This window comes from Sebastes fasciatus, chromosome 2 (assembly GCF_043250625.1).
Source record: "Sebastes fasciatus isolate fSebFas1 chromosome 2, fSebFas1.pri, whole genome shotgun sequence".
Classification (NCBI taxonomy): Eukaryota; Metazoa; Chordata; class Actinopteri; order Perciformes; family Sebastidae; genus Sebastes; species Sebastes fasciatus.
In genome coordinates this window covers 42,218,942-42,246,812 of record NC_133796.1, presented here as the reverse complement: position 1 = coordinate 42,246,812, position 27,871 = coordinate 42,218,942, and the positions used below count along the sequence as shown (strand labels likewise).

Genomic DNA, 27,871 nt, shown 5'->3' with positions numbered 1-27,871 from the left:
TTCCTGCCTTTGTCGAGTGGTGTGACAAAAATGTCCTTGACCTCAATGTCTCAAAAACTAAGGAACTTGTGATTGACTTTAGGAAAAACAAGGTTAATCCCACTCATAGTATAATTCATGGCGAGGATGTTGACATCGTGGACTCTTATAAGTACCTGGGCACAGTGTTTGACTCTCATCTGAAGTTCGATGTAAACACTGAGTCAATTGTTAAACGAAGCCAACAATTGCATTTGCTGCGGAAAATCAACTCCTTTGGTGTGAGTAGATCTATCCTGTGTACTGTCTACTTGTCATATATTGAGAGCCTTTTAACCTTTTCATTTATTTGCTGGTTTAATGGTTTGTCTATGAAGGACAGGAATTGCCTAAATAACATTGTGAAAGTCTGCTCCAAAATCATCGGAGCCCAGCAGAGCAACTTAAACTCTCTCTGGGAGAAACGTGTCCTCCAGAAGGCCAAAAACATTATTAATCACAACCAAATCTTGTCCAGTGAGTTCACACTACTGCCTTCAGGACGGCGCTATCTGCCGCCTCACAGAAAGACAAACCGCTACTCTAAGTCGTTCATTCCTTCCGCCATTAAACTGCTGAACACAGAATAACTATCTTGAATGAACGACAACAAAAATGTTTTATTTACTTTGAATGTACAGTTATTTTGCACTAGCCACATAATGGTTGTCCGTGTTTGCATTAGGTACATTCTTGGAATGTAATTTGCAATGTGCAAATACTCTTGGCACTTTATTCTATTTTATTTATTTATTTATTCCTTTATTCTTTTATCTAGTCTTGTTTTTATTCTTGAATTTATTGTTTTTATTGCGAATACTTTTAATCTTGTACTTTTATTGATCTGCACCTCCCCATATGCCACATACTGTGTTCCCTCTGTCATTGATGATTGTGCAGTATGAATGTGTGTATATGTCTCGGTGGACTGCAGAAACTGAATTGCCCTTCGGGGATAAATAAAGCTCTCTGTATCTGTATCTGTATCTATGTCACATGCAGGCTCATTAGAATATACCGCCCACAGCTTGAGCACTACCTTTGCAAAAGTGCACCATATTTTTCTCTCCAGCCAATCAGAGCAGACTGGGCATTTTCAGGTGGAGGTCTTAAAGAGACAGGCACTATAACGAAGCGTTTCAGACAGAGGGTGAATACAGGTGTATTCAGACAGACAGGATGAGAAAAATAATGACGTACACAACTTAAACATTGAACATTAAAGCATGTAAAAATGTCCTAGCAGAAACCCAAAATACAAGTATGAACCTGAAAATGAGCATGATACGTCCCCTTTAATGGGAAGTTCTCTGATATACGTAAGTGTGTGTGAGCGTCTGCAGACCTGCATGCGGTTCATGGCCTCCCGGAGCTGGTCCAGCTGATGAGCGGAGCTGAGGGCCTCCAGGCGGATATCAGTCAGTTTCATCTCCTTCTCCCTGAGCTCACTGCGGAGCTGCATCACCGTCTCTGCTTCGCTGTCCAGACACTCAGATAGTCTGTACACACAAGCAGGACAACAGTGTTTAGTGACGTGAAATATGATTTAAGCAGACTACTGTTTGAACAATTTCACACACAGACAACTTTATTTGGATATGTGTGTATTGGATAAGCGATATCCCCAATAATCCTGACGATGATGTCTACGTACAGCGAGTTGGAGTGTGTGTTCCTGAGCATGTGGCTGGAGACTGTGGTGCCGTTGTGGGGCAGTTTAGGGGAGGACGGCAGTGACGAGTCCGTCATCTCCTCGATGTCGGAGTGAGAAGAAGCCGACTTGGGAGATTTCTTCTTGCTGAACGCTTGTTTGAAGGAGCTTCGCAGCTGCAGGTAGAAAACAGAGAAACAGAGCGACGGTGAGCAGATGAAACACCGGGCTGAGAGGGAGAGGAGGAGTGTGCTGGGGAAAGTGGAGGAAAACAGCTGTGAAAAAGTGCAAGTGAGTCACAGGGAGGAAGGGGATTATGGGTAGACTGTCTTATCACTTGAGCTACAGCTCTAGAGGGAGGAGTGTAGAGCTACATATGGCTCATTGTTTTCCTTTTTTATTTTTCAATTTTAAAAATCCGGAATTGTGTAATTATTTTTTTTATATTCATAAACTGTGAAAATGAGGTTAGAAATAAACTGTATGAACATTGGATATTAGTTTCTGTCTCAATGTATTAAAAACAAATTTCAAGGGGAGCAGGTGACAGACACTGAAAAATAGATATTAAAAATGTAATTTGAACCGCAATCACTCTGTGGTTGAACCATTTCTTATTTTTCTAAAGTTGCATAATTAGTAGGGCTTTCAAAAGATAAAAATATGTAACCACGATTAATTGCACACTTTTTATCTATTCTAAATTAACCTTAAAGCCAGATTGGTCAAGTATTTAACCCTCTTATCAACATGGGAGTGGACAAATATGCTGCTTTATGCAAATGTATGTATATATGTATTATTGTAAATCAATTATCAACACAAAACAATGACAGATATTGTCCAGAAACCCTCACAGGTACTGCATTTAGCATAAAACAATATGCTCCAATCATAACATGTCAAACTGCAGCCCAACAGGCAACAACAGCTGTCAGTGTGTCAGTGTGCTGACTTGACTATGACTTGCCCCAAACTGCATGTGATTATCATAAAGTGGGCATGTCTGTAAAGGGGAGACTCGTGGGTACCCATAGAACCCATTTACATTCACTGATCTGTCAGAGGTCAAGGGACCCCTTTGAAAATGGAGATGAAACTTTAGCGCAAATTTGGAGCGTTATTTAACCTCCTTCATGACAAGCTAGTATGACATGGTTGGTACCGATGAATTCTTTAGGTTTTCTAGTTTCATATGATACCAGTAGCTTCTTTAGCTATAAAACTGAGATGCTACAACCTAAATATCACAAGTTGTGTTAATGCATTAAAGAAATTTGTGGCGTTAAAACAAATTTGTGTTAACGCGTTGACTTTGACAGCCCTAATAATTAGCAACATAATTTGCATTTTCTCTTCACTTTCTAAAACTGCAATGTTTTCTAAGCTGAACTCGTCTTTGCTCCTTTTAAAAAGAAATCTAGGTAATTTTTGTTGAAAATCTTTAAAACAAAGCAAAAATGATGAGCCATAATTAAACTGCATGTAAACGTTTAGGTAAGACTCATGTCAATATCTGATTTCCCCATAAAGTTTGTGTTTAAAGGAGAAATCCACCGTGTATATGTTACACACTTACGTATCACTGCTTCTAGTTCAGTTAGTGATTCCCTACAAGCTGTTCAGCAAACTCCAGAGGCAATTCTCACTTGCCTCTCAGGGCTTCCATAGATTTCTTATCATGTGGTGGGAGAAATTTGTCTCTGTGCCTCTACTCTAATCTGTTGTATTGCGAGGATTTTTTAAAACTGGTGTTAAGTGGCGACTCTTTGGTTTTGGGGGACATCGTTATATATTTTTTTGTCTTTAAGCATCTCTGTAGCTGTAAAACATCTCAACATTATGTCACATCAAATATGGATCCAGAGACACTGTTTCTGACAGGGTTCAAAGTATTTTTTGATGGATTTTTCCTTTCAAGAGCTGTCTCAAGTGTCATAAGAGCAGTGTTCAGGGAGAAACAGTGTTGGTGGGGAGGAGAGGACAGGCACTACGGTGGCAGCAGAGGAAAGGAGGAAAAGGACAGAGGTTAGTAACCTAGAAGAAGTGCAGAGGTTAGGCAGCTTTGTTTCTGTTGTTTCACACAGCGTACCAGTCTTACCTCATAGACCTGCCACATGAAGCGAAGCAAAGGAAGACAGAGAGACAAAACAGCACATGTTCATATGGGTTTGGGTGTTTTAATGAGTTTATGGAGGGACAGAGATTAAACTAGAGGCCCCTACAGCTGATATAGTTGACCTCCAGGCAGCTGCAAGCTAATGCTACACCATGAAACGGGGTCTTTCATGATCCATTATATACTCCCAAACACACACTGCCCCTATACACGCCACATCACACACACTGTATGAGCACCTGCATGGAGGAGCCTCCTGTGGGGTCTCATCTACATAAAGTCTGACAGCTGGAAGCACATCCACACACAGGAAGGTCGTATGTTATCACTGTGACCTGAAGCAGGAAACGACACGCGCTCACGTCTTTTAACGGCTACCACAAAGCACCACACTGCTCTTCCTACAGTTCAACATCAGGATCAGATAGTGACAACCACAGGCAGCTAACACAACATGGCTTCAGTCTACTGGACGACAAAGAGGGGAAAGAAGTTGCGTACGTCATCGTCTCTGATTTGTCCTCCGGTGCACAAAAAAGTCTTTCAACAACAAAAAGGAAAAGTTTGTCATGTAAAATATTGTTATATTTTGTTGTATGATCACTAGTGAAAAACAACTAGGACTAGACACTAGCCAGGAAACACTGATTTGGTAATTTGCAGGTCAAGAGACAACTACTCCAACTAGATTCAGACCTGTTTTAAAGGGACTGTATGTAAGTTTTTACATGTAAAAATGTTTTCTAATCGTTTTTTATTGCCAATGTGTGAACAGGTTGTAATGTAAACTAAAAAAAATGAGACCTTCCACGACTTTCTGGGTTTCCTCTATCAGCCTGTACACTGCCTTTATTATTATTTTTTTATTATTTGTAGGGCTTTTTAATGCCTTTATTGATAGTGAGAGAGATATTGTTCTGAAGGGGGATAGAGAGGGACTGACATGCAGCAAAAGGCCACAGTTTGGATTGGAACCCTGGGCCGCTGCATTAAGGACTCAGCCTTGATACATGGGGCGCCTGCTCTAGGTGAGCTACAGCGGCGCCTCCGCCTGTACACTGCTTTTGATGTTAAGAATCAAGGCCCGTTTTTTCCGGGAAAATCCAACGGATGTGACGTCATGCGCACTCGTGAGTGCCTTTACTCTCTTCAGCTCCGCTCCAACACGGGGCTAACAGTGTGCAACCATAGATAATGTTCGGTTAGAAATGGAGTCAGTTTAAGCTTGAAAGTCGGCCTTCCATTCATGGAGGGACCTTCGTTTGGTCAGCTAACATTACTGCCAAGCACGTGAAATATACTGTATAGTGATATAGTGGTTTTAGCTGCTAATGTTGCTAACGTTAATCAACATGATGCCTGTCAATCACATTCAGTCTGGTGTGTGTGTCGGTAGTGCAAGCACAAGTGTAAGCAACAGGACGCTGACTGTCGTCATTGTTAAGAAGCAACTTCTGGTTCTTACATTTAGTAGGGTGACCATATTTTCCCCAAACCGGGATACTTAAGTGTACCGCACGTTCATGCACGTGCACACGGGCATGCGCTAATATGCTAGCACCGTAGCTGTTTTCATCAGGATGGCTATGGGAGTGGGGGGCATTAGAGGCTGTGAGTGACAATCATGACTTATCAGATTCACTACTTTCACCCCCTTTAATCACAGGACTATCCCCGTCATCACGCACTGACAGTTTGGGAGTCTTGTAGACAGTTTCCCTCAGAGGAAATGTATTGTTGTCTGGGCCTACGTACATTATTTTTCAACTTGTTTCATCTCAGGCTATTATAATTAAAATTGTGGAGCTCAGAGGACATTTTGTCCAAGATGGAGACACCGTCAGGGTGAAAGACAGAACGGATGGTCCTGAGGGAGTTATAAGCGGAGCTAAATGCCTGTTGATGCGCAGAAGGAACTGTGTAGAATAATTAATCAAAACGACACGTTTGATGTGCACATAAGCACGGAGGGTTCTGTGGATCAAAACTTCACTTAATGTAACCAGCAGATATCTGTTGCGTCCGTGCGTAATGTTGGCTTGACCGTGTGCAACATCACTCTCTATAGAGACTGCAGCGGTGCGCTGTGCTGGCTCTCTGTATACTGATCTCATGCGCACAATTTAATCAATGAGTGGAACATGATTAACGTCCATGTAAGTATAATACTATTATTTTAATTGTGGTGAAAATCGGGACAATTTGTTAGTGACTGTTGAAAACCGGGACATTTGAGTGTTTTACAGATATGTGTCGGGACTCGGGACACGTCAGCTTGAAACCGGGACGTCTGCTCACCGTAACATAGAGTCCCTTTAACCTAAATGTCTGATGTTTTTTGATCCGCAAATCACCAAATCAATCACTACTTGGTATTCAACAGGACTGAGTCTATGACAAGTGGATTCACCTTTTCCCCAGTGAAAGATACCTAAAAGGGAGAAACCCAAACATGTGACACAGATACACACATGAAAACGCACAAAGAGACAAAGAGACAAAGATAAAGACAACAAACATTATGAGTCCTGGCTGACTGCTTGTTAGTAACTCATCATCACACAGTGAAGTCTTTAGTTGTATTATTTTTTTAAAATTCCCAGCATCTTACCCAGTTCTTCTTGTTCTTCTTCTTGTTCTTTGCGTCGGTGTCCATGTTGGAGCCCACACTGGAGTGGCTAGTTGCACTGGCGACGCTGCTGACGCTGTCGGAGGAGTGCTGCCTCCTGATGCGCAGGTCTGGCTGCTGATTCTGCTGCTGCTGCTGTGAACTGCCGTTACTGCCGGCTGAGGAGAGACGAACAAGGGCAGGACATGTATATGTTTGTTACATTATAGGATGAAATATTTCTTTCATTAAATATCAACTAGTCAGGTTTGTCGACTTCTTACATGATAGAAGTTTTCTTTGACTTTGACTATTGAAAAAAAAAATCACCCGAAATTCTGGAGTTAGTTCCCTGTTATTAAATAGGTGGAGGTCATTAAGGTCTTTAACTGTGAAATACTCCTGCAAATATTAAATGTCTAGGGCTTTTATTGTGAAGGGTAAGAACGGAAGGAGTGGATCCGGTCTGCGCTACCTTCGTCAAGGTTGAAAGGAGAAATACATTTTGCCATCTTGGTTCGGACTACAGAGCCTCCGTGTTGTTGTTTCATAAATATAGAAGCAACTCAACCCGTTCCGCACCGCTTCATTGATTAATGCCTTTATCTGTGGTGAGAAAGCTCCGAAAAAAATATACCTTGTTCTGGCATTTTCGCCGCGTAATATTCGCAAAGACCTTTATCCTGCTTTTATGTGCTCATAACCCCAAAAGAGTTTCAAAGGTTTAGTTTATTATATTTATTTGCTTACCTACTGTTTCAGAGGTTTGTCCCTGCTGACAACAGAAAGTGTCCTACACAATCTGAAGCTCACAACTGCAACAATATATTGATGAAGGAAGATCAAAATGTCTGTTTATCAATCAAATGTTCAAGTTGCTTTGAGGTTGGGACAGATTGTGGGATCCTTCTTGTACGATAATGGCCTTTCTCATGGACCTGTCCCTAAAGACTTTGATAGTGCAGAAGGACATCTTGTATGTCTACATTTTTATGTTATATTTAGTGGGAAAACACTAAATATTAATTTTCTTTGCATTACTAAAGTCAATGTCTAAATTCTGATTTAAATATTAACTTTGACCCTTCAAATATCCCTGCTCTTCGTAGTGTTTGTCTGTACCTGTCCTGTCCCTTTTAGGCGTGAGTTCAGGTGTGTTGATGACTCCGTTGATGGCGGCCTGAGCAACAGCGTTCTGCTTCTTCAGCAGCTCGATGGTCTTCCTCAACTCGTTCAGTTCAGAGTCCTACACGGAGAAATGACAAGCGGGTCAAACCAACAAATCGACTGCAGTGACTTTGAATACTGTTCTAAAAGAAGAGGAGCTGTTTTCACCTTCTGCTCCGCCGTCAAGGTGAGACTCTTCAGTCTAATGGTCATGTTGCCCAGACTCTGTTCAAACGCTGCCACCAGGTGAGCCTGCAGGAGAAACAAACAAGTTGTGCAAAATGTAAAACCAGGAACTCTGTAGAGCTCAAACCTCCTCCAACACTTGACTCAATTCTCAACCTGGCAAAGCCTCGTAAGAGTTTCATGTTTGTTGTTCATCTTCCAGGTTTAACGAGCTAATAAAATACTACATGTATCCAACTTTTAAAGTTCCACAAGTCAGAATTTCCAACTAAAATATAAAACAGTAAAATAATTATGGCAAATCCCAGAACCTAATGATCTGTCCACCAAACTTCAGCCAAATGTGGCCTGTAACTCTCTCAGATATACAGTATAGCTAACACTGACAGGAGTGAAGTCAAAACCTCCTTCCAACTTTAAAAGGCAAACAACAAAAACATTTGACTCTATGAAGTGAAAAAGGTTTTCTCATAAACCACTTCTAAAGGGTGATCCATACTGAGAGGAATGGAGCCTGGGTTGCATTGATGGCTGCTGGACCCATGGAAAAGGAGTAGGTTTGACACCATTCTCCAAACCTACCATTCTATTTGACTTCCAATTTTAAGGTCACAATTCGATTAGATTTTGAATTTAAACATGCTTTTGTTGGACTTTGGAGTCTTGATTCGTAAAGGTCAACAGGTCATTGGTTTTATGCCCTCACAACTGTCATTTAAACTTTCAAATTCTTCTTTAAAAAGCTACATGGGACTTCCGGGAAGATGGCGGAGAGAGTAGGCGCACAATTAACTTGCTCTCCCAAGTCGGTTAAAATAAACCCTCAAAACAAATGTAACTCGACAGTCAGAGTAAGATATGAGGAGAAGATATAATACAAGAAGTCGGAATAACACTAAAAAGCAAAACAAAACACGGAAAAACCTGCAATGAAAGTAAACTCCAAACACGAGGCTTGGGAACACGAGGAGGACGCAACAGAGAAAATGGAACAAGACCACACAGAGATGCTGTGAGTGGGCCTCGCTACCATCAGTAAAGATATAAAAGAGCTCAAACAGGAGTTACGGCACGAACTACATACGGTTAAAGTCGAACTGAAGAGGGAGATGATAGAAGAAATCAACAATCTTTAGCAAGAAATAGACCGTAAGCTCACAGAAAACCACCGCTAGCTACAGACACAACAGGTGAGCATCACAGAAGCACAAACCCGCATAGCTGAGCTGGAGGAGTGGAAGATGGACGCCAATGAGACACTGACGGCGGTGTGGGAGCAGACACGTCAGATGCAAGGGAATCTAACTGACCTCAAAGGGCAATCAAGAAGAAATAATATCTGTATTTTCGGCCTACCGGAAGACACAGAAGGAAGCTCCACAGACAAATACCTGGAGCAACTCCTGAGCGCTGAACTGGAGTTACCAGAAAGAACCAATCTTCAGATTCAACCCAGATCAGTTGTGGTCAACTTTCTGCAGTTTGAGACGAAGGAGATGATTTTCAGGAAAGTGTGGCAGAAGAAGATACAGGTCAGAGGTAAACAACTCTTCTTTGACCATGACTATGCTACTGAAACTGTCCAGAAACGAAAGGCATGTGTGGGCATCGAAAAGGCGCTCAAGGAAAAAGGAATTTCCAGACACCGCTCGCTAAAATACGGATTCATTGGAATAATGGAGTGAAGACATACGAACGCGCCAGGGAAGAACAGAGGCTGGGTACAGCAGCAGGGGAAGGAACGGAGGCTGGGTACAGCGGCAGGGGAAGGAACTGAGGCTGGGTACAGCGGCAGGGGAAGGAACAGAGGCTGGGTACAGCAGCAGGGGAAGGAACAGAGGCTGGGTACAGCGGCAGGGGAAGGAACAGAGGCTGGGTACATTTTTTTGGAATGTTCCACTCTAAGGCCACATGGTCAAATTTAAATAATTCATGTAATATGTAATAACTAACTTATTTCACCAGTAAATAGGGAAAAAACTGACAAACCACAAAAAGAAGATCCACGAAATGGCAGGAGGGTACTCTACAACAACAGCTTGACTTTCTCTGAGTCTACGAGGTACACCTGAATGCACCATGAAGTTCCTGTTTGCGCCTACATTCTTAACCACACAGCGGTGTAATGGGCTGGATGGACATGCAATCGACTTTAAATGTTAAATGGTAAATGGTAAATGGACTTGCATTTATATAGCGCTTTTCTAGTCTTCCTACCACTCAAAGCGCTTTAAGTGGAGACCGCGGCTTAAATCGCCAAATTGTTTGATGAGCGCTGACAAGATATAGTGCCATTTATTATCTTTATTCAACTGCAAATAATGCAGTTTGTCAACATCTGATTTATCTAATAAGATACAGTTTTCACTCCGTTCATCTCAGAGTTTTCTTTCACATATCTTGAGGTCAGAGGTCAAGGGGACCGCTTTGAAAAAGGCCATGACAATTTTTCCTCGCCAAAATGTAGCCCTTACAGCCTGTTTTAAAGACAGTAATGTAGACTGTTTTAAAGCTATAATTACCAATTTGCTAAAACTTTAGAGCGCTATTTAGCGTTCTTCCCGACAAGCTATCATGACACGGTCGGTACCAATGGATTCCTGAGGGTTTCATGTGATACCAGAACCTTCCATCTATCTTTAAAAGAGCCCGCTACAACCTCTGAAAGACTGAATAGCAGCCAGGTTTAGTTTATATAATAAAAGATAGATACTTGACGTCCGTGTATTGATACAATATTGTCACGCAAAATATCTCAATACTATGCTGTATGGATTTGTCCCCCACCCCTTGTGAGCGGGGTCGTCCTTCACTATATTGTATCAGGCTTTAGATTTTTTTCACTTTAGAAGTGATGTGCAGACGCCTACAGGAAGTGTGTGTGAGAGTTGAGTATGGCATGTGTGATTCAAGTGGTGACTTTTTGCTGCAGAGGATGTTCTTAGATTCGCAGCCTCTGGGGCTTCAAGGCGTGTACAGGTAATTCATCATCTGTCTGTGGCGTGTAATCAAATATTTGAAGAGACAAAGCCCCTCCCTCACACTCATGACCCCCCACTACCAACTCCTCTGTTTTCTGTCTGTGTTCCTCTGTCAACACTCACACCACACCTTCTTGATTCCAGGCGTCATTAGCTGTAAATCTTCAGTCCACATCTGCGACTGTCCCTCAGCAGTGTGCTGAGACACTCTCTGCTGTAATCTAACACCGCTGCCTTCCCTCCATATCTCTAATCCACAGTCAAACCACCAGCTTGCACTGACTCAGGCAGCAGCGGAGCGTGGCGAGACTTGTGCAATACAGGAGGCAGGGTGGCAGAAAGGATCATGTCTGGAGACGCTTTAAGAGATTTTCTGATGGTTCTGCCAGATGTGAAATTACACCTTCTGGGAGTAAAGTGCTCGCTATTTGATGAATATCACCAAACGTACTTGCGTGTGTTTGGGAATCGGTTGGATGCTTTTTTTTAAGTTGAATTCTTTTAACAAAACAATATAATTTAGTCTGTTTCAGGTCATGGCATATTTTCTGAAATAAATAACATAAATACATTATTATAATTTTCAACAGCTAATAATTACATTATAGTTGGAATGTGCACTTCTAACAGATCAACCTGTTTATATAAAAAACACACCCTTATTTTGGTGATTTTTCCCAAGGTTTCTACCTGTTAAAGGGGAGTTTTTTCTTGCAACTGTCGTCCCAGTGCATCATAGGGATCTCATGTTGGGCTTCTGTAAATTTTAGGCCCTGTTCACACCTGGCATTAACATGCGTCTTGGGTGATCTGATCACAGGTGAACAGCTTTCAGTACGTCTGTTCACGTATTAGAATGCGTCTCCAGTGACCACTTCCCCGCTGTATATGCAAATAAACACGTAGTAAACACACGGCTAATACAGCAGACGTTGCCACGCAATATTGGAATATCAGTAATGATATCCTACATATTCGTAAATTCGGGTACATTTTATTAACATCAAAATATAAGGTTATTGTACTGTATTGTATATCCTTGTTGACCTCTGTATTTGCTATGTAATAAATAGCTCAATAATATCATTTAAAATCAGATTTCTTGGCAAAGATGCACAGCTTTTGTTGATAATATAACCACAAAATTAGTTTTTTTTTAATGGGCATATTAGTGATTATATTCATGGAACAATAAACACTGGAAGGAGACAATATACACGTCCAAATAAGTTAGTTCAGGAGTGTGCAGTGGTGGAAGAATTACCAAATAATTTACTTCAGTAAAAGTAGTAATACCACAGCGTAAAAATATTCTGTTACAAGTCCTGCATTTAAAATATTACTGAAGTAAAAGTACAAAGGTATTTTCATCAAAATATACTTTAAGTACCATCAGTGAAAGAAGTCATTATACAGAATGGAGCAATATAACACCACTGGATTATATTTATTGATGCATTAATGTGTAAGGTGGGGCTGATTTCAGGTACTTTATATACTGCTGGGTGGTGTAATACATAATATTCTATATCCTAATTTAGTAGTTAATCTATACTGTATTTTGTATTAATAATCTGAATTTGCAAAGTAACTATGTTATCAAATAAATGTAGTGCAGTAAAAATGTAATACAATATTTCCCTCTGAAGTGTGTGGAGAAGAAGTATATAGTGTCAGAAAATGCTAATACTCAAGTAAAGTACAAGTACCTCAAAATTGTACTTGAGTAAATGTACTTAGTTACTTTCCACCACTGGGAGTGTGTGTGTGTGTGTGTGTGTGTGTGTGTGTGTGTGTGTGTGTGTGTGTGTCTCACTTACATTGGCACTCAGCTGCGTCGTCAGGGCGGAAACCTTTTCCTGGGAGGCGTCCAGCTCCCGACGCAGCTTGCGGATCTGAGGAAGCAAAAAAGCACGACATCAAAAAGTGCCAAGACAAAAGTGTACATGGCTGCTCCATAAAAAGCATGCGATGTCAAACACACACACACATACATATACACACACACACACGCACGCACGCACGCACGCACGCACGCACGCACGCACGCACGCACGCACGCACGCACGCACGCACGCACGCACGCACGCACGCACGCACGCACGCACGCATCCAGACACATAAAAGAACAAATAAACTGTAGCAACACAAATGAGGGAGGCTCTGAGATGGGAGCTGTGATATGTTCAGGTGAAGAGATGAAACATGCATAAAAGAGCACATACAGGTGTTCAGAGAGGAACCAGAGCCTGTTACAGGGTCAGTCACAATACAGCTACACGTGTAACTAGATACAACTGTGAAAACGCCCCCATGTTCCAACAAGTCCAGCCACTGCACACAGAAAATTAAAGAGCTGAGAAAGATAAAGTGCTGTGGGCGGGCGGACGCTTACCTCCGACTGAGACTTCTCCTCATTCTGTAAAAAACAAACATCAGAAGAAGAGAAAATCATTTGAGGGCACACTGACTGGATTCTGACATGCTTTGATGACAAAGAAGAGCAGTTGAAGCTGCTGGAGGTCAGACCATGCACATGTCCTGACTCCGGTTTGATTTATTAGCTCCATGGAGACGGACTGTATAAACCTTGGAGGAGATTGTCTGGTGTAATATGTCTGGAAAGCAGAGATCTCCTCCTGAAGGCATTTCACTCATCTATGAGAGAGTGTGTGTGTGAGAAAGAGAATCCCATTGTCTCTATAGACCGCACACAGAACAATAGTAAGAAAAGACAGGTAGCCAAATACATACAGAGTGTGAGCAGGCAAAACAAACGCTCGCATGAACACATGAACACACCCTGCTGCTGCTGCTGAAACGTGCAACAGCAACATTTACATGTAAACAAGCTGCAACGGGCACTGAAACTGCATCTGGAAGAGACTGGAGCTGTTTTTACAACTTCTTTATAGTGACTGGTCAAATTTACAGAAACAAAACATGTTCATTGTTGAAGCTAAAGTTTGATGTAAATTCAACACCTTTAATAGAGACAGAGCATAATTAAGCCCCGCCCACACCGGAGGGGAAAACAATGTATTGCTCTCCCTCGCCTCCTTGCCAATTCTATCTGCTTACAAACAACAGAAAAATGCCTAAAAGCTGCTTTGTGGTGGGATGCACTACCAACAGGGCAAAGACGCCAGAACTACGTTTTTATAAGGTGCCGAACCGAAACACTGAGGATACAGGCAATAAGATGTGAGGCATCAGCAGGAAGAATGGGGAAACTGTGGGATCCTGACACTCAAATGTCAGTTTGAGGCTAAATATATTTCTGTAAATGATCCTAAAGCATTTTGACAGTATGACACTAATGTTATAGTGGAATGTGGATACATCAGAAAGCTATGCAGTATTATGTTTGCAAGGGCTTTAGCTAACTACAGTAGTGTGCTAACTTGTCCCATCATCATGTCAGTTATCAGCTGCACCCCCGGTAGACATAGGGTGCTAAAATAATCCTTTGTCATGTTGGAATCTGATTTGTTTTTAGCTAGCTACAGGTCAATTGCTAGCGTTTCAGCCCTTGGTTGCATATTGTGGCAATGATTCTTTTCCCCTCCGGTGGGCATGGGTTTCCTAGTACGATGCATTAAGCTCTGTCTCTCTGTGCGTAATTTAAAAATTTCCCATCCAGTGGTAGCGTCAAAAACAACACGACTGTCTTGATTTTCTATAAAAACGTGTCAACAGAACAATTTGGAAGAGGCTATTATCATGTCAAAAATTATAGATTTGATGTTTTTTTTCAAGAATTTAATACATTTAAGGCAGGGGGGCTCCAACAAGTAGCTCGATACTTGTAGCTTGCAGTAGCTGAGTGGCTCGCTAAAGGTTCAAAGAATATGTGCATAAAGTTGATAACACAAAGTCATTTAAACCTGTTTGAATTTCTATCCAATCAAAGTACACAGACATCCCGCCCCCTTCTGAAACAAGATTATTATTTGTCAATCAGCTGTCAATTAAACCAGTTACGCTGCTTTAAAGTTTTGTTACAACAGTGACAGCGTAACATTAGGAGATGTTAGACTAGCAAGCGCGCACCAGATTTGACAATGGCTGCAGAAAATAGACAATAAAAGGCAAAAAAATACATGAGAACTTTTTTTCTCATGAACATCAATGACAAATGTGTGCTTCTCATTTGCGATGCGAGCGTGTCAGTCGAGTGTGTCAGTCGAACGTGTCAGTCGAGCGCCACTTCACCAAAGTTCATAACAACTTTTCGTGGGATTGATGGAGGACAGAGGACAGGAGGAAGGACTGATACTGAGTGATGGAGGACAGAGGACAGGAGGGAGGACTGTTACTAACTGATGGAGGAGAAAGGACAGGAGGAAGGACTGTTACTAACTGATGGAGGAGAAAGGACAGGAGGAAGGACTGTTACTGACTGATGGAGGAGAAAGGACAGGAGGAAGGACTGTTACTAACTGATGGAGGAGAAAGGACAGGAGGGAGGACTGTTACTGACTGATGGAGGAGAAAGGACAGGAGGAAGGACTGTTACTGACTGATGGAGGACAGAGGACAGGAGGGAGGACTGTTACTGACTGATGGAGGAGAAAGGACAGGAGGAAGGACTGTTACTGACTGATGGAGGACAGAGGACAGGAGGGAGGACTGTTACTGACTGATGGAGGAGAAAGGACAGGAGGAAGGACTGTTACTGACTGATGGAGGCGAAAGGACAGGAGGAAGGACTGTTACTGACTGATGGAGGAGAGAGGACAGGAGGAAGGACTGATACTGACTGATGGAGGACAGAGGACAGGAGGGAGGACTGTTACTAACTGATGGAGGAGAAAGGACAGGAGGAAGGGCTGTTACTGACTGATGGAGGAGAAAGGACAGGAGGAAGGACTGTTACTGACTGATGGAGGACAGAGGACAGGAGGGAGGACTGTTACTGACTGATGGAGGAGAAAGGACAGGAGGAAGGACTGTTACTGACTGATGGAGGACAGAGGACAGGAGGGAGGACTGTTACTGACTGATGGAGGAGAAAGGACAGGAGGAAGGACTGTTACTGACTGATGGAGGCGAAAGGACAGGAGGAAGGACTGTTACTGACTGATGGAGGAGAGGACAGGAGGAAGGACTGATACTGACTGATGGAGGAGAAAGGACAGGAGGAAGGACTGTTACTGACTGATGGAGGAGAAAGGACAGGAGGAAGGACTGTTACTGACTGATGGAGGAGAAAGGACAGGAGAAGGGATTGTTACTGACTGATGGAGGAGAGAGGACAGGAGGAAGGACTGTTACTGACTGATGGAGGAGAGAGGACAGGAGGAAGGACTGATACTGACTGATGGAGGAGAAAGGACAGGAGGAAGGACTGTTACTGACTGATGGAGGAGAGAGGACAGGAGGAAGGACTGATAGAACTATAGGGCAGACAACAGCATAGTTTTGCATTTTGTGTCTTTTGAGTAAAAAGCTACTTTTCAGTCATATATTTTCATTATTCAAGTTTTGTTAAAGTTATTGTAATAATATCGTGTCGTATCTTGAGCTGAGTCAATCGTCACACCCCTAGTGCCTATACAGTACTGTTTTGGGGATTTTATTTTACAACATTTTCACTATGAACTTCTGCATTTGCTTCGTAATTAACACATCTGACTCATTTATCCCATGATATTTGATCACTATATGCATTCTAATACCACATTTTCTAATATTAAAATAAGACATTTAGAGGATTGTGCATTTTTTTTTTTTTAATCCACAGTCTTTCAGTATTTTTAAGGCTTGTGGGAGGCCTGAACGCAGCGCTTGTGTTGTGACAGAAGCAACAAAGCAGAACAAGGAATAATTAATGATTTTTCATGTGGTTCCGCCTACCAACCACTAAAACAGGTTCCGACAGCCTAATATGTCTGTGCATGTATAACAGTGAGTAAAGAGTGTTTTGAGGCATGAGTACAAAGTGGCATCTGTCCACACATGGTCTACACACCCAAACAGAGCTGTCAGTCACGCACACACATGACCAGTTGATCCTAGATACACTAACAGAGCAGCCAAACAGTCTGTCTGAAAACACAGACACAGACATCTCACTCTGATGCAAAACCCTGGACCAGGACTTCACAAACAAAAACAATCCCATAAGCTATAAACATCATGGCAGTCAAGCAAAGTTTTTACACACTAGCAAAAATGAACAGGAAAAAAGGAAAATAAGTTGAAAAAAAAATGGCAGCAGCAAAATTGTTTTTTGATGGTGTTTCCAGAATTTCCAAATATTAGAGTCTTTTTTTCAGATACGAAGCACATGAATCCACAGCCTCAGTCAGATATGTCAGATTTAGCTTAGTTTAACTAACACAGAGCAAATCAAAAAGCAGAATGAAGTCTAATGTGAAGTCTAGTCATCCTCCTCATCCCTACCGTTTGTTGCCAGGACGTGACGGTGCCCGTCAGGGATAAAGTCGCCATCATTTTTGTCTCAACTCTGTTCCCCCTCTGATTTCAAACCTCTCCAGCTCCGAGGACCAGCCAGCGCGAGCAGAGATCCAATGTCTGAGAGTGTTTCTCTGCTACACCTGCCCAGGTGAGTAAACTAGCCCACAGAGGGGGGAGGAGCTATGCTGTGAAGACTGGGCCCTGATTGGCTACTGTGTGGGCTGTCCCTAAGTTTGCCAAACCTTTTTCTCACAGGGTGTTTGAGTCAGATATCTGGATGGATTAGAGGGGAAATGTGTAACAGCGTGTTTGCCAACTCAAATACTCAAAATGTCATAATTCCATAGGCAAAAGCAGAAACTGGTTGCTCTGGTGGAGCAATCTGAACTGATACACTCACGGCTTTGTAAAGGTTTTCTAAAATGAGATGATGCAATATTTATACAGAGCTGTGTTTTGTTTTCTCTTCTCTCTCTAAAGAACATATATCTGTACTTTTGATACCAATATCCATATTTGAGAGTCAAAATATCGATATTGTTTTTAAAATGTCTCTATGGTTGTTTTTTGTCTATTTTTGCCTTGATTACATAGTTTACTTAATTTTTAGGTTTACTTGTGGTTAGGTTTAGGAAAGGATTGTGGTTTGGGTTAAAATAAGTATGTTTGTTACATAAAATAAGCAGCCTACGTTTGTTATGTAACTGCCGTTAGTATGGGGCTATTACAAAGATTTTTTACATAGAAAATTGCAAATTTGTTTGGAGAGTCATGTAATTGTTCTCAATCTGTAAATGTGTAGACAAATCTGTAAATGTGTACATAAATCTGTAAATGTGTAGGTACCAAGTACAACGTGTATGTACCTGTAAATGTGTACATAAATCTGTAAATGTGTAGGTACCAAGCTGTGGTACTTGACGCGTTGGGAGTGAGACTGGGTTGGGTATGTGCCCTAATACCTGGGCCACCAAGAGCCCAGAGAAACAAACATATTTGGTTATTAAAGGGTTGTGACCGAGATATGTCCTGAACAGGATGTTTTACAGTTGAAAAACAAACTTGTCAGTGCTCTCTAGTGGACAATCGATGTACCGGTGAAACCAAATGTACCCCAAAATTAATGTAATTTAAACAAAAAACATTGTTTCTATACTGTTATCAGTATTGAAGGTATAATATGCACCAGGATTCAAAAATAATTCACATAACATCCATCCTTAAATGACCTCTTGGCGTTTTTTGTACTCACCGTGGAGTAAATGGAAGAAGTGCTAGAGACCAGAGACAGGGATGATCCATGAACTGAGGAGACAAAAACCACAAACAAAAGTGGGGATTAGAGAGTACATCTGTACACAAAGCAGTAGCAGAATTATCAACAGAACCCCCACACAAACCCCCCACTCTGCTCCGCCCTGCCCACCCAACACTGCTCCTCTGCGGTCATAAAGATAAAACTCCTACAGTGGCGCAACCAACAGCAGTCTGAGCATTACTCTGCTAATGAGTCAGCCACTGATCAAACATCAGAGGCCAGGACACAACGCCAGCACTGTTTCCTGCCTGGGATCAGATCAGAGAGGATCAGCGGCGTGATGTCATCAATCACACAGAGAGGTCGGGCTGATCCCAGCAGGTTCATTCATTCATTCGCCTCACAGAGGGAGCAGACGTTAGCTTACTGAGGACTCGGTCTAGACAGCAAGGTGTGCTGGGAGCCACATGAAAAGGAAAATATTCATTTAGACTCACTGCTGTCTGGTTTAACAATCAACAATCTCAACAATCACTTTGTGTAAGATCTTTTAACCACACTTATTGGTTGTTTTAAGACCTGAAGTGACGATCCATAAGTCTTTTGGATTAATTGGCAGCTATTCTGACATTTTTTTTTTTTTTTTCAAGTAAAAATGCCCAACACTTCCTGTTCCAGCTTCTCTAATGTGATGATCGTCATACATGACAGCAAACTGAATAGATTTGGGTTTTGGATTGTTGGTTGAAGGAAACGAACATTTCAAGACATTTTATTAACCAAACAATTAATTGATTAATCAAGAAAATAATCTGGGTCGATAGGCATGTGAAAATAGGCATCCTTGAGATCTATTGATACAAACCTGCCCCCCTGTGCAATTTACTGGAGAACATCTGCCATCCGTAACATTCAGAATGGCAGGACCTTTAAAAACTTGTTCAACCCCCTCAAGTCTAGGATTGGGCGAAATCCACCATCCTTCTTCGGAATTAGAAAATACACCGAATAGAACCCACTGAGCCGTGTATGCCACTCTACAGGCTCTATGGCGTTTTTCGCTACTACTTCCTGGCTGAGGGCCAGGGATTTTGCGGGATCTCTGACCACAGACATTCTGACCCTGCAGAAAGTGGGTAGCTGGCTTCGTAACCGTAGTGTGTATCCCTTGGACAGAGTGGACACCACCCAAGGGTCTGTGGTCTCCCTCTCCCAGTAGCTGAGGTGCTGCTGCGAGAAGTGTGCACCGGCGAAGGTGTGTGTGTGGGGGGGGGGTGACAGTGTTGCTCTCACACAGGACAAAGTGTTGGGTGGATGATGTGACTTTTGTCCTGTCAATCTAACAACGGTCGGGTAACTCTACACCTCAGCAACATGCACATATACACACAAACGGCATGTCCTCCAGACCTACACGCTGTGATCCAACACACACTCACACAGAGAGGGAAAGTTATGTGTGAGCTTTCTTGTATGTCATCAGGTCTCTCTCACGCCTCTCCCTGTGATCCCTGTAATTACCTCCTCCTCTGAAAGGGAAGACAGACTCATGGAGCTGGGAAAAAAGGAGTCATATATGCTACTGGGGGGCGCAATAATAATACGTTTGTGTCTGTGTTATTGTGCATGCGCACATTAGGTAGGTGCTACCTGTGCATTTGTATAATAGCGTCATAATAGCAGGAAAAGCTCAGGCACGTCTTTTAAAGTAGATGATTGACAGCTGTCTTCTTCTCTTAGACGATTGAATGAACCTTCATATACATGATAAGACAAACACACGGCTCACTGGTCTTTACACAGTTTTCAAATACATTTAACGTATACATTTATATATATATATATATATATATATATATATATATATATACAGTATATTTAGTTAGTGTTTGCTGGTTCCTACAACGTGGACATATTGATGTTGAAGCATTTTCTTGGTTATGAATACTCTTTTTATGGACTCTGAATGTTTATATTGATTGACTTGTGAAATCAGTGGATGCAGACGTGTGGACTTGAGTCACATGACTTGGACTCGAGTCAGACTCGAGTCACAAATTTGATGATTTTAGACTTTGACTTGACAAAATAAAAAAAGACTTGTAGCTCGACTTGGACTTTAACAGCAGTGACTCGTGCCTTCTCTTGACTTGAGCCTTTTGACTTGAAAATACTTGATACCTTCCCCCAAGCCCAAAGATTAAAAGTATGTTATTTATAAAGTGTGCCACAGACCAGAATCAACTAACGTTAATGCTATTCATTCCCAGCAAGTCGACACTTAAATCCTAAGATCTTTCTTTTTTTATGATTGAGTTCAGTCGCACTTGTTTTAATAAATAAATACAAATTGTAAAAAGCATTCATGATTTTTGTGAATTTAATATATTATTACTCTGTTGTTAAAATGGCATTACATTTGGTGAAGAGCACATTTTGACTTGTTTAGGACTTGAAACTCAAAGTTTACGACTTGGGACTTGACTGTCTTGACTTGGGTTCAAAGACCTCTGAGTGGATGAGACCAGGCTTGCGTCCAAAATTCTATACCAACATATTTTAGTAGACTGAAACATTAGGTGAGATTTTTTTTTTCAGAATGTCCGAAATGTTAGAATGAAACTGATAGTATGAAACCGATTGCATACTATTTCCACTGAGATATTACAGTATGCAAACGCAGTCGTGTTTCCTTTCACTCCTCCTCCCAGACCTCACTCCAGCTCTCGCTTCAGCCCTCCTCCCAGTCCTCGCTCCGGCCTCGGTCTGGGTTTCATTCACATGAACAGAGGAAGGGAAATAACTCTGGATTCAGCTATTAGTGCGTTTTACAACTTTTAGGACCTGATGATTTAAATAAGGACTATTTGAGTGTTCATACTGGGACGTTGATTTACATAAAAAAACTAAATTATACGCTGATTTGCAGACATCTCTTTCCCAATGTAAGTCTATGAGAAAAAGTCTTTTTGGGCCCGATGACATCACATGACGGACAAAGAGGTTGTAGTAACGCCGTTTGGCCACTGCAAAAATTTGCGTCACGGGCCCGGTGCTCTTCCTGGGGGCTTCTTATTACTCCTTTCAACCTTGACAAAGGCAGTTTATACGAGATCCACTCCTTCCTTTCTTACTTTTCAGAATAAAAGCTCTAGACATATTATATTCACAAAGTATTCTGTATTTTGGTGTTGTTTATCTGTCACGCCCCCCGGTGTAAAGACCTGTGAATTTATGTGCTACTTCAGTTACAGATTAAATACATTTCCCAGAAAACCTATTGACAACCTTGGAAACTTTTTGGATTGATTGTTTGACAGTTTTTGTCATCGTGAAAAATGGAGGCTTGTGCACTTTAATTGTCTTGCGGCTGTATTACGCTGTGTTTAACTGTTTACATTGTGGCTTATTATTTATATTGCAGTTTACTGAAATGCAAATTCACTCCCAACTGTGGCTAGTTAACATTATTTAAGTGTTGGCTAGTTAACATTATTTAAGTGTTTAAGGCTGAATTTTTCCCATTAAGAGAAGCATTTTCAACACAATACTACACCTTCCTCCCTCTCACTCCTGGTGTGTTCCTCTGAATCAAAGCGCTGTGTTTCTATAATAGCCCTGAGGATTGAGAAGACTCCAGCGGCTGAGTACTTTTTCCCAATAAACAAGCTTATGAAAAAAAACAAAGCTGCACTAAAGCTGATTATGGATTTCTAAGGGGATGGAGGGCTTTTCTTAGAGGAGAGATTGAATCCCTCCTAATGTTCTCTAAACAAACGGAATAATAACTCTTTTGGCACGGACATGTGGAATAAGGAAGGGGAGGTTTCAGAGTCGGAGAGAGACGGGAGTATGCAGGATTACATTGTAATTACAGATAACACCAACAGGACCAGGACTCACACAGAGTCACTGAATATGTCTCATATATCCATCCATCCTTCTCTTGTCTCCTCTTACCTTCCTCAAAGCCGTCCCTGAAGGAGCCCGACCTGCTCATGGTGCGAGTCTTCTCGTCCAGCGACATGCATGAGTTCCTCAGTCGGTTTTCGCTGCTGCAAGGGTCAAAGGAGACGTCCTGATTGGTCAGGCTGTTGTTGCGCAGACCGGCGAGGTTGATCTGAGCTGCCGAGGTCGGGCTGGATGCTGTGAAAATGATGATATGGAAATGATATATGTCATAAGGATTTTTCTTTCATCATTGATATAGTTTTGGGATCTATTGTTTAGTCTATAACATGTCAGAAAACTGTGAAACACGACCATTAGTACATAGTGAAACCTTCAGAGATCACTGGTCCGACCATGAGTCCAAAACCAAAAGATTTTCAGTTTACATTGATATAAAACAGAGAAAAGCAGCAACTCCTCAAATTTGAGAGGCTGAATCCAGAATTTGTCATTTTTGCTTTATAAACATCTTTAATCAATCATCCACTGATGATACACAGTATTAAGACATGACTCTAGAACCATTAGTATTGAACAGAAGCTAAATCAAGTTGCGTTTCTCTCACTCACAAACCGCCACCTCCTAGTTGATCCTTCGCTAAGCCCTTCGCTAGAATGGCCACTGTCCAATCTTACGTTAGCAAACGTAACTAGGCGCAGCCGGAGGCCTGTCAAGCTTTCGATGTGTCCAACAGCAGATGTCCTCAATGTTTAGAGAGGGGTGGAGTATCTTCTCCTAAGAGGAGCCATGTCGGATATGGAACACCTCACACGCTGATGAATCCATCGAAGATCAAGAAAATCTCAACTTCATTTGCTCCAAGGTAAGATGCTAATAAAGTTAGCTAGCTTAGCACATTAGCAAAACAAAGACTGTTGAATATTAATTAATATGAATTTGTGAGATCCAGTGTATGGATCAACCCCACGATGTGGTGAGCGGTGAGCTTTTGTTTTGATTTTAATTTCCTCGTCATTGACAATACTCCCCCGACAAATGACCTTGTGAATGTTGCTCTCAAATACATATTGTAGTCCTTTCTGTCTACGCTCAGTGTATCTTTTGGTCATTCCATTTTCCTTTCACAAACAAATATTAAAATACAAAAAATGAGTGGTTATTTGATTTTCATTTCATACAAAAACTAAAATTGAAAGACAAGTTGTTTTTCTTTATCAGAACTTAACGAAAATAAAATCACTAGAAGTCAGAAACAAAAAACGCCCCCTTTTTCATATTGTGCGACCGGAAGTTGTGTAAGAGCGCGTATGAGGTATACATCCATGGTATGAGGACGGTGCTGTGTATGAGGACGGTGCTACGTATGAGGACGGTGCTACGTATGAGGACGGTGCTGCGAATGAGGACGGTGTTGCTTATGAGGACGGTGAACGGTGCTGCGTATGAGGACGGTGCTGCGTATGAGGACGGTGCTACGTATGAGGACGGTGCTACGTATGAGGACGGTGCTGCGTATGAGGACGGTGCTACGGTGCTGCGTATGAGGACGGTGCTACGGTGCTGCGTATGAGGACGGTGCTACGTATGAGGACGGTGCTCCGGTGCTGCGTATGAGGACGGTGCTGCTTATGAAGACGGTGCTACGGTGCTGCGTATGAGGACGGTGCTGCGTATGAGGACGGTGCTCCGGTGCTGCGTATGAGGACGGTGCTGTTTATGAGGACGGTGCTGCGTATGAGGACAGTGCTGCGGACGGTGCTGCGTATGAGGACGGTGCTGCGAATGAGGACGGTGCTGCGGACGTTGCTGCGAATGAGGACGGTGCTGCGAATGAGGACGGTGCTGCGGACGGTGCTGCTTATGAGGACGGTGCTGCGAATGAGGACGGTGCTGCGGACGGTGCTGCTTATGAGGACGGTGCTGCTTATGAGGACGGTGCTGCTTATGAGGACTGTGCTGCGTATGAGGACGGTGCTGCTTATGAGGACGATGCTGCTTATGAGGACAGTGCTGCGTATGAGGACGGTGCTGCTTATGAGGACGGTGCTGCTTATGAGGACGGTGTTGTGTATGAGGACGGTGCTGCGTATGAGGACGGTGCTGCGTATGAGGACGGTGCTGCATATGAGGACGGTGCTGCTTATGAGGACAGTGCTGCGGACGGTGCTGCTTATGAGGACGGTGCTGCTTATGAGGACGGTGCTGCGTATGAGGACGGTGCTGCGTATGAGGACGATGCTGCTTATGAGGACGGTGCTGCATATGAGGACGGTGCTGCGTATGAGGACGGTGCTACGTATGAGGACGGTGCTGCTTATGAGGACGGTGCTACGTATGAGGACGGTGCTGCGTATGAGGACGATGCTGCGTATGAGGGCGGTGCTGCTTATGAGGACGGTGCTACGTATGAGGACAGTGCTGCGTATGAGGACGGTGCTGCGTATGAGGACGGTGCTGCGTATGAGGACGGTGCTGCGTATGAGGACAGTGCTGCGTATGAGGACGGTGCTGCTGTGTAACTGAAGGTGATGGACATGGATCAGTAGGTAGTTTTTTGAAACAATAAAAGAGTGTGTCTCAGGGAAGAAGACATGACTGCAGACAAACTAACTTCGGTAAAGTGTGAAAGATATTGACAGTTTCAAACTTCCTGGATCAATAACTCATAACCGAAACGTTGTTAAAACACCAACGAGGGCTCTTTCTAACCGTAGTGAGGTAGACAACGAGCTACATCCTCATTTATATCTCAACGAGCCGGACACATAACATTGGTCTCTATGTGCAGCTGTGAGACGAGTGGCTGTGAGACGAGTGGTCAGGGACCGTCTACAAAGTGCAACGCCGAAAAGAGATGCTATAAAAATATTCATATATTTTTCCCGACACAAAATCACCAAAATAATGCAAAAACATATTTTTCCAAACTAAGTGTTGTAGTGTAGAAGAGGCCATTTATGTGTGAAGTATTTTTGGTGGTACTACTCTGCATACAACGGAAGGTATTGAATATTTTTAGAGCATCTCTAGCAGTTTGCCATGTTATGATTTGAGCATATTGTTTTATGCTAAATGCAGTACCTGTGAGGGTTTCTGGATCAATATCTGTCATTGTTTTGTGTTGTTAATTGATTTTCAATAATAAATATATATATACATTTGCATAAAAAGCAGGAATATTTGTCCACTCCCATGTTGATAAGAGGATTAAATACTTGATAAATCTCCCTTTAAGGTACATTTGAACAGATAAAAACTTATAATTATAATACAAATATTAATTTGCGATTAAATATTTGAATCTATTGACAGTCCTACTCTGTATATAGAAGTGTAACCAGGTGCGTTTTGGCTGACTGACTTCTTTTGGATAGGCGTCAGGCTCTTGGAAGAGAGCGTGTCTTCAGACAGCTTGTGAAGGGGGCATTGTCAACAGCTTCATGGCCATGCACTTTGAGGTTATGCACTGAATCCAGATATTGTTTCACAGGTTTGAGTTTGTCTCATCCAACAGAGAACAAACATACTGTGTGATTGAAGTAAACACGCATGGCGTGCTGGGTTTTGGTGTGTGTGTGTATGTGTGTGTGTGTGTGTGTGTGTGTGTGTGGCATACCGAGCTGTCCAAAGTTGAAGCGAGTGCCGGAGGGGGAGGTGAGGCTGGAGCTGGGGGAGAACGGGGAGTTACTGACTGATTCCTGCAGCCCGCTGGTGGAGTGGGAGCGCAGCCAATCACGGGCCTCCTCGTGACCTCGCAGCTGTGGGGACGGGCCGTACCTACAGGAAGTGCAAGAAAAGATTAAAGTGGAAGCAAAGAAGACACACAAACAGAACAGGTGCAGTGTGAATACTGTGTTTTTACAGGACAAGATGATTCAGATTTTTCGGACTTTTTACAATCAGTGAGGTGGATTTTTTTTCTCTTAAGCAGCCAGATTAGTAGCCGGGATCTAAAAGGACGCCGAAACAAGGAATTACAACAGGGTGAACATCAACTGATTCTCAGCTGTGAGCAACAGAAGCGGGGGGAAAAAAGCAGAAAAGAAGCCAAATCAAATGTGACCCCTAAGATCAGGCCTGCTACAGCACAACACAGTGACGGCTCTGTGACGTGCCTCGTCACAGAAGCACAACACAACAACACATGTGCCAAGTGCCACACAAAAACACCAGCCTCGAACAGTGAATGTGGACGCAGAAATAAATGACAAGACAGAAGACAATTGGGTGAACCAGTGTGTGAAAGCGCAACATGTCCAGCAGGAAGTGAGGTCAGTACCTGAGTCCTTTCTTAGGCAGAGTGTTTCTACCACAGTGTGGCCCGCTGTGGGAGAGAAACACTTCAGAGGAGGAAAGCAAAAGAGGGAAGGAGACAAGGAAACATGTGGCTGCATCTCTCAAGGACTACCTAATACTATTTCCTTTCTTTCAACCTGCAAAGACAATGGGCCTCATGCAAGAGCCACTCAAACCAACAGATTGGTTCTTGTGTGGCTTGTACGAGTGATTAGGAGAACTTGTCGCATTCACCTATTTTCTCATATTTTGAACAACACAATTTCCGAGTGGTCCAGACCTGTCGTAGGAGTCATGTGCAGTTAGTCTGCTGTTATCCAAACCCAAGTTTTTTAATAATGGATTGTATATTTCATTATACTTTGAAGTAGGGCTGTCAAAGTTAACGCGATAATAACGCGTTGGTTGTAGCAGCTCAGTTTTAAAGCTAGAGTGAAGATACTGGTATCATATGAAACTAGAACCTAAGGAATCCATCGGTACCAACCAACTAGCTTGTCATGAAGGAGGTTAAATAACGCTCCAAACTTACACTAGATTTTGGCGAGGAAAAACTGGCATGGCCATTTTCAAAGGGGTCCCTTGACCTCTGACCTCCAGATCAGTGAATGTAAATGGGTTCTATGGGTACCCACGAGTCTCCCCTTTACAGACATGCCCACTTTATGATAATGACATGCAGTTTGGGGCAAGTCATAGTCAAGTCAGTACACTGACACACTGACAGCTGTTGTTGCCTGTTGGGCTGCAGTTTGCCATGTTATGATTGGAGCATATTGTTTTATGTTAAATGCAGTACCTGTGAGGGTTTCTGGATCAATATCTGTCATTGTTTTGAGTTGTTTAATGATTTCCAATAATAAATATATTATTGGAAATCATATTGCAAAACGCAAGAATATTTGTCCATTCCCATGTTGATAAGAGGATTGAATACTTGTTAAATCTCCCTTTAAGGTGACATTTGAACAGATAAAAAATGTGCGATTAATTTGCGATTAAATATTTGAATCGATTGACAGTCCTACTCTGTATATAGTAAAGTCAACGGGAAGTGTTACTAGGTGCGTTATGGCTGACTGACTTCTTTTGGATAGGCGTCAGGCTCTTGGAAGAGAGCGTGTCTTCAGACAGCTTGCAGATATAGCAGAGACAGATGCACGAGGAGCCTTAAATGGTATCATTGGGTCGTTAATTATGCAAATTTATACTTCTCTTGAAAGTGCGCTTATATGCACAGGTGGCATTCAT

The 27,871-nt window shown here is 42.4% G+C and overlaps 1 protein-coding gene and 1 long non-coding RNA gene across 10 annotated transcripts in view; one reads left to right on the top strand and one right to left on the bottom strand.

Moving 5' to 3' along the window:
• nav2a (neuron navigator 2a) overlaps positions 1 to 27,871 on the bottom strand; it is a 190,079-nt gene that overhangs the window by 17,312 nt on the left and 144,896 nt on the right. For 8 of the 9 annotated variants that reach the window (XM_074624398.1, XM_074624419.1, XM_074624408.1 and 5 more), the window contains 11 exons: positions 26,604 to 26,648; positions 25,941 to 26,101; positions 22,372 to 22,557; positions 18,406 to 18,458; positions 13,126 to 13,149; positions 12,551 to 12,625; positions 7,732 to 7,815; positions 7,519 to 7,642; positions 6,400 to 6,575; positions 1,673 to 1,845; positions 1,364 to 1,517 (listed from right to left, as the gene is read on the bottom strand). In XM_074624398.1, the coding sequence (XP_074480499.1) occupies positions 1,364 to 1,517; positions 1,673 to 1,845; positions 6,400 to 6,575; positions 7,519 to 7,642; positions 7,732 to 7,815; positions 12,551 to 12,625; positions 13,126 to 13,149; positions 18,406 to 18,458; positions 22,372 to 22,557; positions 25,941 to 26,101; positions 26,604 to 26,648 (1,255 nt within the window). The remainder of the gene's footprint in view (positions 1 to 1,363; positions 1,518 to 1,672; positions 1,846 to 6,399; positions 6,576 to 7,518; positions 7,643 to 7,731; positions 7,816 to 12,550; positions 12,626 to 13,125; positions 13,150 to 18,405; positions 18,459 to 22,371; positions 22,558 to 25,940; positions 26,102 to 26,603; positions 26,649 to 27,871) is intronic. The other variant, XM_074624428.1, reaches the window with a different exon arrangement.
• Positions 1 to 27,871, top strand: part of LOC141761517 (uncharacterized) — a 161,441-nt gene that overhangs the window by 29,125 nt on the left and 104,445 nt on the right. The gene's annotated exons all lie outside the window — the stretch shown is intronic.